The 13,761-nt window shown below is 46.7% G+C and overlaps 1 protein-coding gene across 1 annotated transcript in view; it reads right to left on the bottom strand.

The window, feature by feature from the left end:
- Positions 1-4,488: 4,488 nt before the first annotated feature.
- LOC119396037 (uncharacterized) overlaps positions 4,489-13,761 on the bottom strand; it is an 18,999-nt gene continuing 9,726 nt past the window's right edge. The window contains exon 4 of the mRNA XM_037663079.2: positions 4,489-5,701. Within this exon, the coding sequence (XP_037519007.2) occupies positions 5,468-5,701 (234 nt within the window). The 3' untranslated portion in view covers positions 4,489-5,467. The remainder of the gene's footprint in view (positions 5,702-13,761) is intronic.

Here is a 13,761-nt window from a genome sequence, read left to right as displayed (position 1 = left end):
GCTGGATCGGACGCCAGATCGTAACGTCGTAAAGTATTCATCAGCAAGCCCTGGTAAAAGATCCTCGCAAGTGTATTTGTAAGCGCGTGGCTAGGAACTCTCAGACTTGGGCATGAGCGGCTGTGCTGCATTGAGCCGATATGATAGAGTCCCAGCTAATATTTTGAATGTACTAATGAAAACGGCGTTGAATATTATGCAGTTTTATTGTAAAAGGTCGATGCGCCAACAGTATCCCTAAATATGACTAGATACTTACACGTTTTCCGTGTATATTTGCTGTTTCAATACGCACAGCAGAGCTGTTCCCAGCTGCACTGGAAGGGGGGCAAAACACCATGGATATATATACCGGTATAATATGGAGTATAATATGGAGAGAATTGAGCATGCTCTAAAGAACGGAAGAAGCCTCAAAGCTATGAAGACAAAACTGTGCATAGGCAAAAATCAGATGTATGCAATAAGGGACAAGGAAGGCAAGGTCACAAATAATATGGATAGAATAGTTGAGATAGCGGAAGAGTTCTACAGGGATCTGTACAGCAGCCGAGGCATTCAGGATGATAACGTAAGAAGAAGTAATAGCGCAGAGGAATCTGACATCCCACCAGTATTGACAGGAGAAGTAAAGAAAGCCCTAAAGGGAATGCAAAGAGGCAAAGCAGCTGGTGAGGATCAGGTAACATCAGACCTGTTGAAAGACGGTGGAGAGATTATGTTAGAGAAACTGGCCACCCTGTATACGAAGTGCCTCTCGACGGGGAGGATACCAGAATCTTGGAAGAATGCCAACATCATCTTGATCCATAAGAAAGGGGACGTCAAGGACCTGAAAAATTACAGGCCCATAAGCTTACTGTCCGTTGTCTACAAGCTATTTACAAAAATAATTGCTAACAGAATTAATACAACATTAGAGTTCAATCAACCAAGGGACCAGGCAGGATTTCGTACAGGATTCTCAACAATAGACCATATTCATACTATCAATCAGGTGATAGAGAAATGCGCGGAATACAACCAACCCCTATACATAGCCTTCATAGATTACGAGAAGGCATTTGATTCGGTGGAGACATCAGCAGTCATGCAGGCACTGCGGAATCAAGGCATCGACGAAGCCTATATAAACATAATGGAAGAAATTTACAGCGGATCCACAGCCACTATAGTCCTCCATAAAGAAAGCGACAGAATCCCAATAAAGAAGGGCGTACGGCAGGGAGACACGATCTCTCCAATGTTATTCACCGCGTGTTTACAGGAGGTTTTCAGGGCCCTAGATTGGGAAGAGTTAGGGATAAGAGTTAATGGAGAGTATCTCAGTAACCTACGATTCGCTGACGACATTGCATTGATGAGTAACGCGGGAGACGAATTGCAGCTCATGATTACTGAACTGGATACGGAAAGTAGAAGAGTAGGTCTGAAAATGAATATGCATAAAACTAAAGTAATGTGGAACAATCTTGGCAGAGAACATCGCTTTGCGATAGGTGGCGAGACACTGGAAGTTGTAAAGGAGTACGTCTACTTAGGACAGGTAGTAACCGCGGAGCCGAACCATGAGAGTGAAATAACTAGAAGAATAAGGATGGGTTGGGGCTCATTCGGCAAGCATTATCAAATCATGAATGGTAATCTACCACTATCCCTCAAGAGGAAGGTATATAACAGCTGCATCTTACCGGTACTTACCTACGGAGCAGAAACCTGGAGACTTACAAAGAGGGTTCAACTTAAATTGAGGACGACGCAGCGAGCGATGGAAAGGAAAATGATAGGTGTAACCTTAAGAGACAGGAAGAGAGCAGAGTGGGTCAGGGAACAAACGGGGGTTAAGGACATCATAGTTGAAATCAAGAAGAAGAAATGGATATGGGCCGGGCACGTAGCACGTCGGCAGGATAACCGGTGGTCATTAAGGGTAACTGACTGGATTCCAAGAGATGGCAAACGCGTGAGGGGGAGACAGAAAATTAGGTGGGTAGATGAGATTAAGAAGTTTGCAGGTATTACGTGGCAGCAGAAAGCACAGGACCGGGTTGATTGGCGGAACATGGGAGAGGCCTTTGCCCTGCAGTGGGCGTAGACAGGCTGATGATGATGATGATGATGATGATATATACCGGTTACCGCGTGTATGGTTGTGTGTAGCGCTAAGAGGCAATAAAAATGCTCTAGCAGTATATGTTCAGTGTTGCTGTGTTGTGTATGACTGAGTGTGCAGATGTCAGTTCTCTGTATGTGAGGTAAGCTTCAGGTATCCTCAGAAGGTTCACTGTTACATTGTAGAAAACGCACGACAGTTTTCATTTTTTTTTCATTTTTTTTTTCAGGCGTTAGTCCCAGCAGCAAGAGTGATTCTGCTCTTGGTGGGAGTTCATGCACTCTAGCCCAACCAGCATTGTAAAACTCTGTGAGGGAGTAGCGTAATCACAGCCGAGAGTGTATGCACTCCATTTCCGAAGCGGGACTTTACTCTTGCGAGGGAGCTTGTTCACTCTCGTTCAGCCAGAGTACCAGAACTCTGTCGAGAGAGCGTGCCTACTCTGTGCAGCAGAGAGTTTCGAGTGCTCCTGCAAAGGGAGTTAATTATGGGACAAGCGTTTACTCTCGAAAAGAGAGTTGCTAGCACTCTCTTGCCGCTGTAATTGTATGGCCAGGTAGCCAGCAATTTCGACATTGTAGAAGACGGGATGCTAGGGATTCGACCTTGAAGGCGTGTGGCCAAGCTATTAGGATTCCAGAAAGGCACGGCATTGCAGCGAAGGTTTCGATGACCGACACCGTATAACTACCCTCACGTTCTACGACGTGATTGTGCTGGTAAACAGCTATTACACCAGCCACTGAGAGCTTGTCGAGTGTCTCAAATGGACTTAGTTGCTAGTCTACTTAGCGCACGAGGCCCTTAATGCATGAGAGATGAGGTGGAATACGCGCAGTCACCGGGACAGTGACAGATGATTAACACTTCAGGAACTCTGCTCCGGTCTGGTGACCTGTACATTCAACCACCGCGGACGAACTGTCGTACGTCGGTGATGTTCTGATAGTACAGAGTTACAGCATGAAGCCGCTCCTTAGCCGCTTCAGGATAGTTCAGCCGGATTGACCCACCACTCAAGGGCACCCCTATGACAGGAATGCTGCTAACGCAGTTGCAGAGGAAGAGATCCAACAGTAAGAGATGAGGCAGGAGAGTGGCTGCCCAAGCCGAAGGCCCCTATCCTGGAGTGTTCTTGGACATTACAGCTGACTTCGATGGATCTCTGTAAGTAACTCTAATGCAGGTGAAAATAAACAAGAAATAAAAAAATACAGGAAAATATCCTTGTCTACCAAGTTCCTTGCCTTCGTCTTCTTCATGCATAGACATTTTTACACGTTGTTATCTGTGAATTGCGGCGCGGTATTTCACTGATGACGAAATCACAGCGATATCATATCATAGGAAATGAGCGCTCACCCATGAGATTGTGATGAAGGAGGATACGAATTCAGCGCCTATTTTATGCGCATGTAGTGGAATTTCCTACCACCAAAGCTGACGCATTCATAAGACGAGATGAGACAGTAAATGATAATCTTGGAGTTTCCTATCCCGAAGCCCTCAGCTCCTCACGCATATTTTGCAAAAATATTTCCCTGTAGACATTCAATGTGAGCATAGTCCCACGGACAGCTACGAACAGCGGCTGCAGAGACGAGACCAAGCGAGCTCCCTAACGGCGACAAAGGAAAAGATTCTTTTTATTACCTGTCAAAATTTATAAAATTGAAAATGCAATGTGATGCAGCAACAAAGATTGCGAAGTCGAGAGTATATACTCTCGACTTCCATTTCACGTAGCATATGCTGCGTGAAATGGAACGTTTTTTTGGGGGCTTGCAAAGAAAAAATTCTTGCGTTTGTTTTTAATACGTTCGCAACTAATGTCCACGTTTCTGGGCACCAATTTGTGCTTAATTTCAAATGAATACTTTTTGGTGTAAAAAGGAAACGATACTAAGTTCAAAAGACAGCATACAGGAACGACAAAGACGGAGCGCATCTAACAACGGATTTAATGAAATGAAAGACTATAAAGGGGGTGGGAAAAGACAAAAAAGAGGGCACTGTGGGCAAACCGCGCATGAGCCAACGAGGACGCAAACTATGGAGAAAGCGCATGCATTCATCTGGTAGAAATTTAGGTTTACACAATGCCATATCAGTATACACGTGGATACTGATAGAATTTGTACTGATTGATCGCCCAGTATGTTCCAACTAGCCCCTACACAAGGGCTTCTGATTCTGAATACTTTTTCGCAATTTTTTCTCTCTCCGCTTCAGCAACCATCTGACGCAACCTTTTGCTAATTGCTTCTCTGCTTGCCTACATTTTTATCGGTAGCGAAGAGGACAGCACAAGTGGCACACACCTACGTTCTCTCACCATCGCTGGTATCATCTCAAACCATCGTTTGCAACTGAGCACGTTATCTGGTTTCTCTCGATGTGAGGCTACTGTGATACGTCTTTCACACCTGGGTGTTCTATTATAGCCTTAATGAGGTCCTTGTCCTGCATACGCTGCGTATGCTCAGTTTCGCTTCAAATATGTTACAGTAGTTCATATCTTGAAGACACAGTGCGTTGAACGTACACCGACTTAGTAAATGACAAAGTCTCTTTATTGAAGCAGATTACATTCGAAGCTCAACATCAAGGTGCCCCCGTGGGTCCACTCAGTGGCGGCCAAGACAATTCATAATCATGTGTGCGCATAAACGCGCCCTTGCCGAAATACAAAATCACCAATACCCAAACACAACGCTTACACCAATACCAAAACTTATATCTATGACCAACCATAGAGCATGTATCGGTTTACATCACTCACCAGCCGTTCTCTTGAACACTCACTCAATAGTACTGAACACTCAGAGGTGAGAGGTGGTATGGGAAAATCTAGCAGACGTACATTTAGGTCACGTTAATGAAGCTCAATTGGTTAAATATATTCCAAGACGTCATTCCCCGTCGCCGGCCTCTTTCACGCTTCAGAGTGGCTTACATATATTATAAGTTTCTTCTGGATGTAAAACCTTATTAAATGTTTGCGTTAGTGTCGACTGGTGACGTACAGCAACACTGATCTCCTTATTCATTTATTTTAGCAATTTTGGCAGGAACCATCACTGGCAGTGACAACAAAGGACTTAAAGAATAAGCGAGCAATTATCTGTACCATTTAAGTAGGCAGCTCGCGTCACTATTAGCGATTGTAGAGGAGCAACTGCACAAAGGCACCACAAAGATGAATGAAATTGTCTGGATTCGGTAAACCTAACGTTGCCTAGACTACGGCAACTTCAAGCAAAACGAAATTTGTCATCGCTTACACTGACTGCTCTGGGCTGTGAGAAACCAGAGCGCTTAAAAATAACGCTTCGTTCTACTCTAAGCATTTCATCATTGCCGTCGATAGTCATTCCGCCTGCGGGAAGGGTTCCATGACGGGTCATTTTCTTCAGGGGGCGTATCGTGGTAACGTCGACCAGGGCCTAGACTTCTGTTGCGCGAACGATTGCGATCACGGCGATTGTGGTCCAAGCAATCCAAGCAACGAAATTTGCGACTACGTGAAGGCCTGCAGTCTTCCGTGTTATATCTTCCGGTTGCAGAGTATCTTGTATTTTTCCTGTCCTGAAAGGAAAGACACAGTGAGAGAAACACTTGAGTGTGGTTCTGAAAGATGCCTTTTGGGTTATGACATTTTATTTCAACTTGCAGGAGCCCAAAGCAGAAAACCATCAGTTGATACTGGCATGACATTGTGGTGCCAACGTTTGAGCGCAATGCACTTATTGTTGTTTATATTCGCAGCGTGATCAAACAATGTATAGGCCAGATGGCTGTCCGTGATAGAGCCGAATAGCAGTTCACACGCAGAATACACAAAGTGATGATTTTTGAGATGGTTTAGTCGACCATACACCATGGCCAGCTGTGGTACAATTTCCAAGTTGTAATATAGTGTAAAAATAAAACAAGAAAAGGCTGCTTCACTTGGAGAGTGAAGGCACAACTGGTGGACATCAATGTGACGGTGTGCGCACCTTTCTGTACTAAATATATTTAGCGGATCATGCTCGCAAGTATTCTGAGAGAGAGAGAGGTTTATTTATAGAAAGGCAGAGAGATCGGCCTGAGCGATATTATGCTCTAGCCTGCTACTCTACACCGGGGGTGGTGCAAGGGGAGAAAAAAGAATGATGGATGACGATGGTAAGTAAGAGAGGTGAGTATGTACAGTCCCGTCTAGGTGGTGCAGTCTTATAGCCGCGCATCCAGTCCAGTGGCTTGTAGGAAATCTGCATATAATTCTCATCAATTTACCGCACGGAGATTCCGGCATATTCTTCATCCAGGACTTATCTCGACTGTATAGAAGGCAATGCTAAACATTTTACTTTACACTGATAGCGGGTAGGATTGCCTCAATAGGCTGATCTATTGTAATTACAGAGCTTCAAACAAACTTATCGGATAGAAAAGTTAGTACTTAGCCTTTTCTAGCTTGGTACATCCACAATTCAGCAAGTAGAAGTCCATATCATTTCAGACCTATGGGACTTTCTTTATATTTGCTAAGAACTGTTTCTCATGCTTGGCGTTCGCAGTGGCCAACAAGAAAACGCTCATGTGGCCATGGCTATCGAAACACAACAGGATTGGTTGTATCAGTCCTCATACACCTCGTGAAGCGTATGGCTGAGGAAGGTGCTCGTAGCACGACAGCGGGCTTTCAAGTGTAGTTCTGGTCAAACTAAAGTGCTTAAAGCTGCTTTGGGTGTGTTTGCACCTCGTCAGTAACGAAAGGGGATCCACGTAAATGATTATTAAAAATATTTGAACTAGACAGCACTGCTGAGTACAAAGTAATTACAGAACCGCCCAGAACGTAAATGGCTAAGAGTAACATTCAATTCTTATTTGGAATTAAAGGTACGTGTTTCTAAGCCACTCTATTCTCGGCTCAAACAAGACATACCTACCCGCATTTGCAATTTACAAACTGTAGTCCGCTAATATAGCGAAGGACGATTCCATCTTTTTTTTTCTATAGAACGTTGCATTAAAAAGATGGCTTGAAATGCCTATGAACGTAGTTAATCTACAACTGCATAAAACTGTCCGTTAGAACAGTTTGTAAATACAGTAACTGGTACTCACGAACTTTTTTATTTCGGAGCCGAATTTTTCTTTACACTGTGGCAGCAGCGGCAGTATTAGAAAAATGAATGCGATAACCAATTTTCACAATTGGATGGCTCGACGAGGGCAAAAAATAGAGCAAGAATTTGGTGTGCTAGTTTCTTTTTTATTGGAAAGAGTGCCCCTAGGCATAACATATTTACATGATTATCATGAGATGCACGTCACACGTAAACAAAGAAGTTGAACTCGTGCATAAAGTCTAACAAAGATCGATGGAGGGGTCCTTGTATCAATCCTTGTAAGTCCGGAGTTGACATTCAGGTATAACGTATTCGACGAGTACACGACCATCTCGTGATTATACTTCAAGAAAACTGGTATAAACAGCAGAGCAACAAGTGTAGCGAATGGCAGCACCGGAAGCCTGTGCTTCTCAAATTACCGTCTATACACGTAATTTCTGAAGGATTCTCTGAATTTACGCGCGATGCGAACCATTCACCGCAAGCGTGCTTACTACCCATGCTCGTAATAATGTAGGTAGGCATGAGGAATAAACACCTAAGACGGCTCGAAGGCGAAAGTCTTCTTCCTTCTCAGTCGATGTATTGATCCTGCCCCTCCGAAAGCTTTGTGCACCTAGTGTGGTTTTGCATTGCCTCCAGGATCGGAGGCACCTGACCTGGTTTTGCACTGCCTCCGTGACCTGCCCACTTTTGACCAAGCTACGATGTCATGTGATGACGGCATCATGTAACGTCACGTCACTTGTCGTCAGGACAAAATTTGTGACCTCATGATGATGTCGCAAATTTTGGCGTTTAAGACGTCATGATAACGTCATGTGGGGAGGTCATCACGTGATGATGATTTTTTCATCAGTCGTGTGGTCCCCGACGCCGCGGGACGCTGACGCCGACAGACAATTTTCGCGTTTGACGAGGCATAAAGGCTTTCGCATTGAAAGAGAAACATGACTTACAAGTACCTTCAACACTTTAACCGCGCTAATCGGAATGCCTCCGGAATGACTCCGGAATCATTCCACATTTTCGCGACCCCGGAATGGAATGGGAACAACGCCTGGAGGAAAGGAATGGGAATGGAATTAAGTGCATTTTGAATGGAGTGGAATGGGAATGGAATTAAGTCTTTTTCCGACAATAGAGCATGATTCTGTCTATGTGCTGTTTTTCAAACTTCAAACATTAGTAAGTCAGAGCCTCGAATTTAACAATAAAACAGTATTTTCAAAATGGCTTGGCTGATTACAAGCACCGTACATTTATAACCAGCGAATCTACCACAATTCTGTCATTATATAGATTGTGTTCCTCCCAAGTCTGTCTCTAGTCTTCGCGTAACCGCTGCTTTGTGCCGTTGGCATCCGTCGTGCGAAACTACGGCAGCGGTATACCCCTCCCCCCACCCCCTACGCCTTGTGATTGTTGTCTGATGACATCAGCTTTATGTTCATTCTTAACTCGATGAAACTCTCAAGGTGCCTTTCCTAGATTCACGAATTACAGGAATGGATTTGAGCTTCCCGGCCATTCCCGGAGTGGGAATGGGCTTAGTTTGTGCATTGCAATATTAAATAAAAGCGGGGACAACACCGACCCTTGCGGTGTGCCAATGTTACCCAGTGTGTATTCTTTGCTCTTGATTTGGCCAATATGAACTGTAGCCTTTCTATCTGCCAGAAAAGACTTAACAAAGGTGTGAAACTTTTCGCCAAGGCTCAAGTTGGAAATTTCATTGAGAATATGCTCATGCCTGACCGTGTCAAAGGCTTTTGTCAGGTCGAGCGCCAGTATCCCTTTAATGTCCAGAGATGTGCTGTCAATTATGGCACTCTTAATGAGGAGCATAGCGTCTTGCGTGGACAAAGATTTCCGGAAGCCCACCATGTTGTGGCGAAAGAGGCCTTCGTCCTCAATGTGCTGTTATGCCAGGGCTCCCAACCCAAACTTCCTTGCTTCGACAAGGAATTCAAGCTGGTAAAACGTCTGACGCAACCAGCGTCGACACCCGCTGATGCAACGAAGCGGGAGCCTTACGCAATCCCCGGCAACTCCGGCGCTGCGCCTGACGCAACCGACGGAAATCTCTCCCGCAACGTGCGGCAAGCCCTCCTCCCCGCGGATCCGGTTCGAGCCAGCGACCAACGGCGGTTCCTGATTGGAGGCTTCGCACTACTGGCTGATGCAAGCGATCGCCCAGGGCTATAAAGAACCAAGCTGCGCGAGAGAGAGAGACAGCGAGACAGCGAACGAAGAAATCGCGGGTCGTCGTCGCACCGCTGTGCGAGCCCAATAAGCTGTCGGCCCCAGCGCCGAATATGTAAGCCTCTGTATATATGTATATAAATTTGCCTTAACTCACCGTCGCCTTGATCGCTCCGTCTATCAGCTCTGCGCAGAAGCAGTCGCTGGCTGAGACACCCGTTTCCCAACAGTGGATGGCAGCTGCGGGATCGGCCGGCGTCAGCTACCTCGATGCGGTGAGTGCCTGATGTTTTCCCTTCAGTTCACCAGACTTCTCTAGCACAGGTTATCGTAGTTTAGAGAAGGTTGTGTGAAGCATTGGAGTGAGCTTTGATTGTTTCGAGCCAAGTCGGAGCGCTTTGAAACCAAAGTTAATGCGGAGGGCGTAAACACGGCAGGTTGAGAATTGCTTGCGTGTCTTTCTAGTAGACTTATAGGGGATACGGCAAGTAGATTCTAACGAGGGCAAATAGCAAGAGGCTAGTGTGAACGATGGAGAACCTTAAAGTGAAGGAACTCATCGAAATTTGTGAAGAACTCGGCCTTACTCTGGGCCGTGCGAAGCGAAAGCAAGCGATCCTTGAGATCATGCAGAAGGAGGGAGTAACGGCTGAGGAAGTCGATGAGGCCTGGGCGGATATCAAAGAACGCCGCGAGGAGGCCGAAAGACGAGAACGAGAACTTCGTGAGCGTGAAGAGGCGGAAAGGCAAGAACGCCGCGAGCGCGAGGAGGCCGAGAGACGAGAACTTCGTGAGCGTGAAGAGGCGGAAAGGCGAGAACGCCGTGAGCGCGAGGAAGCCGAAAGACAAGAACGCCGCGAGCGTGAGGAACGCGAAGAGCGCCTCGAGATGAAAAGAATGGAATTGGCACTCCGTCAGTGTTCGCAAGCGCCTAACGTAGCTTCTGCGACGGTTCAGGCTAGTGGACATAGAATTCGGGACCAACTGCCACCGTTCGTAGTGGGCGAGGACATGGCAAAGTATCTCGTGAAGTTCGAACACGTCTGCGATAGGAATGGCATCGAGCGGTCTCTTTGGGCACAGAACCTGTTAGCTCTTCTTCCCGGAGAAGTATCCGACGTGATAACGTGTTTGTCGAGGGAGGCGTTTGAGAGCTATGACGAGGTTAAGGAGGCCCTGTTGAGAAGATATAAATTGTCACCCGAGGCTTTCCGGCAAAGGTTCCGGTATGCAAAAAGGGGGAATGAGTCACACGTTGACTTCGCGTTTCGTCTTAAAGCCGATTTAATTGAATGGCTCAAGGGCGAAGATGTCTATGACGATCGCGATAAAGTGGTAGAGTGCATAGCATTGGAGCAATTCTACCGCTGTATCGAAGATGATGTCAAGCTTTGGCTGCAGGATAAGCTTGGAGAAGTACAGCTAAACAAGGCAGCAGCGTTAGCTGAGGAGTACTACACTCGTAGAAACTTGCACAGTAGGCCGTGCGTGTTGAAAAAGCTGAGAGAAAAGAGGGCTTTTCAAAAAAACCTGATGACCAGAAACCTGCTCCGCACCGTAATTTCAGAAAAGACCCGTCTTTTACGAAGGAGACTGTGAGGGAAGGGCAAACGGAAGCGCAGAAGTCGAGTGAGCTTCCCAAAGAGCGCACTGATACTACACGGGCGTTTGAGTCACGGAAGCCGCTAATCTGTTACAATTGCAAAAAAGAAGGGCACATCGCGGTAAATTGTAAACAAAAGGTTGCTTTCGCAACGATCCGTGAATCAGAAAAGAACATGCGGTTGTTAGAACCGTATATTCAGGAGATTAGCGTCAATGGGAAAACGTGTCGAGCACTTCGAGACTCAGCGGCAACTATGGACGTTGTCCATCCTTCATTAGTGTCTCCGAACGACTTGACAGGAGAATGCGCATGGATCAGGCAGGTCGCCGAGGAGCAGAGCACTTGCTTAGGCTCTTTCGGTAAGCTTCACACCGAAGCGGCTGTGTCTGCTGCTCTCCCAGATTGTTTTCCTTATCTTTTTTCGAACAACTCGGAGCAGCTTCTCAAAGAGCAGGGTAAATCGTTCTTTCCCAGCGTTGCGTACATGGCCCTCACGCGATCGCAGCGCGGAAGCTTTCACGGGAACTTGATCTCGTTCCATGTAGTACGCCACCACCGGCAAAAGTGGCCGAGCTGCGTGACCTTGGCAGCGAGTCGAGCGAGCCTCGGACAGAAAACTCTCGGGATGGGTTACTCGAGCCGCCTGCAGCTGAAGCGGGTAGCGTCGTCTCCGTCGGCGGAGAAACCGAAGTGGCGCCGTTGGGCGAGGCGGGCAATACGCTCAAGCCTGTAGCTGAAGTTGGTGTGAGCTGTCGAGGGTTGATCGAGCGACGCTCATTCGAGAGCAGCGTGAAGACATCTCGATAAAAACGAACGCGTAAAAGTGAGAGTAAAAAAAAAGAATGCTTCAGAGGAGGAAGGAGCACAAATTCTGACTTCTAGCGATGTAAGCGAAAGGGGTTCAGAGGTGATGTTGGAACAGTTGAACCTGGAGCCAAGGTTAAGTCAAGTCCAGAAGGAGGACTTGAGGAGGATTGTTTCTGAGTTTAAAGACGTTTTCCAGCCGTCCCGGAAAAACGACGGTTATTAAGCACGATATCGAGCTGACATGTGAGGAACCAATCCGTAGTAAGCCATATCGATGTTCCCCTGTGCAGAAGCAGAGCATGAAGGAGGAAATCGATAGAATGCTTGAGTTGGGAGTCATAGTACCTGGTGAGAGTGACTATACATCTCCTCTAATATTGGTTCAAGTGCCGGGAAAGGATCCTAGGCCATGCATCGATTATCGGCGCCTTAACGCCATAACTCGAGACCAGACCTATCCGATACCAAATCTAGAGGAAAGGGTGGAAACAGTGTCAAAGTCAAACTACATTTCCACGGTAGACCTCGTGCGAGGTTATTGGCAGGTCCCTCTTACCGAGCGTGCTAGCCGCTACGCCGCGTTCGTTTCTCCATTCGGAACGTATCGTCCCCTTATGCTGAGTTTTGGACTGAAAACTGCGCCTTATTGCTTTTCGGGTCTAATGGACCGCCTTCTTAATGGCCTGTCCGAGTTCGCACTGCCGTATCTCGACGATGTCGCCATCTTCTCGAACACCTGGGAAGAACACGTCGAACATTTACGAGTCGTGCTGAACAAGTTGAAAGAAGCGGGTCTTACAGCGAAACCTGCTAAATGTCACCTAGGATGCGGCGAGGTGTCTTTACTGGGACACGTTGTGGGGCGTGGCCGGCGTCGACCTTCAGAGATCAAGGTAGCCGCCGTCGTGAACTATCCACGACCAACCACCAAGTCTGAGATAAGGGCTTTCTTAGGACTAGCGGGATACTATCAGCATTATGTGCAAAACTACTCTGCCATTGCCAGCCCTCTAACTGACGCACTTCGAAAGTCGGAGCCAGTTAAAATGACATGGGACTCGGAGAAGAGAATGCGTTTTGCAAGCTTAAACAAGCCTTAAGCGCGAAAAACCCGTTCTCATGGCGCTGACTTTTCCAAGGCTTATCATTCAGTGCGACGCGAGTGATCGCGGAATGGGAGCTATATTGTGCCAGGAAGATGACACTGGTCACGAAAGGCCAGTTTGTATTTAAGCCGAAAACTGAGCTGCAGGGAAGAGGCATATAGTACCTCTGAAAAGGAATGTGCCTGCCTCGTGTGGGCCGTTCAAAAGCTGGCCTGTTACGTCTCGGTTCCAAGTTTGGGTCGAAACGGACCACTGTCCTCTAACCTGGTTGAATAACATGTCGTCCAAAAGCGGCCGGTTATTAAGGTGGAGCATGATACTCCAACAGCACAACTTGAACGTTCGTTACAAGAAAGAAAGCTAAACGCGAACGCAGACGCACTGAGTCGCGCGTTCTAATCAGTGCCGTCTTCGGCTATCCTTTCGGTTTTCGCTGGCAAATTGGGGGAAAATTTTGTCCTCATTGCGGCCTCAGCTGAGCGCTTCCGTCCTGAGTGATCTCAAGGGGCCAAGATTATTTTGAATTCTGTTTATTGCGTTTGTTGCACGTGTAATATTTTGAGTTCTGCTTTTAAGAGTTTTGGTGTCCCACATGTGCCTCTTGATATAGAGGAAACAAAATTTCCACAGAAACGTAGTTAGGAATATATTATTCTATTTAGGTCTGTGTTCTGTCGGGTGACCGAGGGCATGCGTGTGTCGTGTGTTGTTGTTTCGGACCGTTCTTGACAAGTTTGCAGACGATCAACAAGTGCTGATACCAAAGACGTCAGAAGAGACGAGCAAAGCAAGTCGACA

The sequence above is a fragment of the Rhipicephalus sanguineus genome, chromosome 6 (genome assembly GCF_013339695.2).
Source record: "Rhipicephalus sanguineus isolate Rsan-2018 chromosome 6, BIME_Rsan_1.4, whole genome shotgun sequence".
In the NCBI taxonomy this organism is placed as follows: domain Eukaryota; kingdom Metazoa; phylum Arthropoda; class Arachnida; order Ixodida; family Ixodidae; genus Rhipicephalus; species Rhipicephalus sanguineus.
Note: the sequence above shows the minus strand (reverse complement) of the source record. Positions and strands in the feature narration are given on the sequence as shown.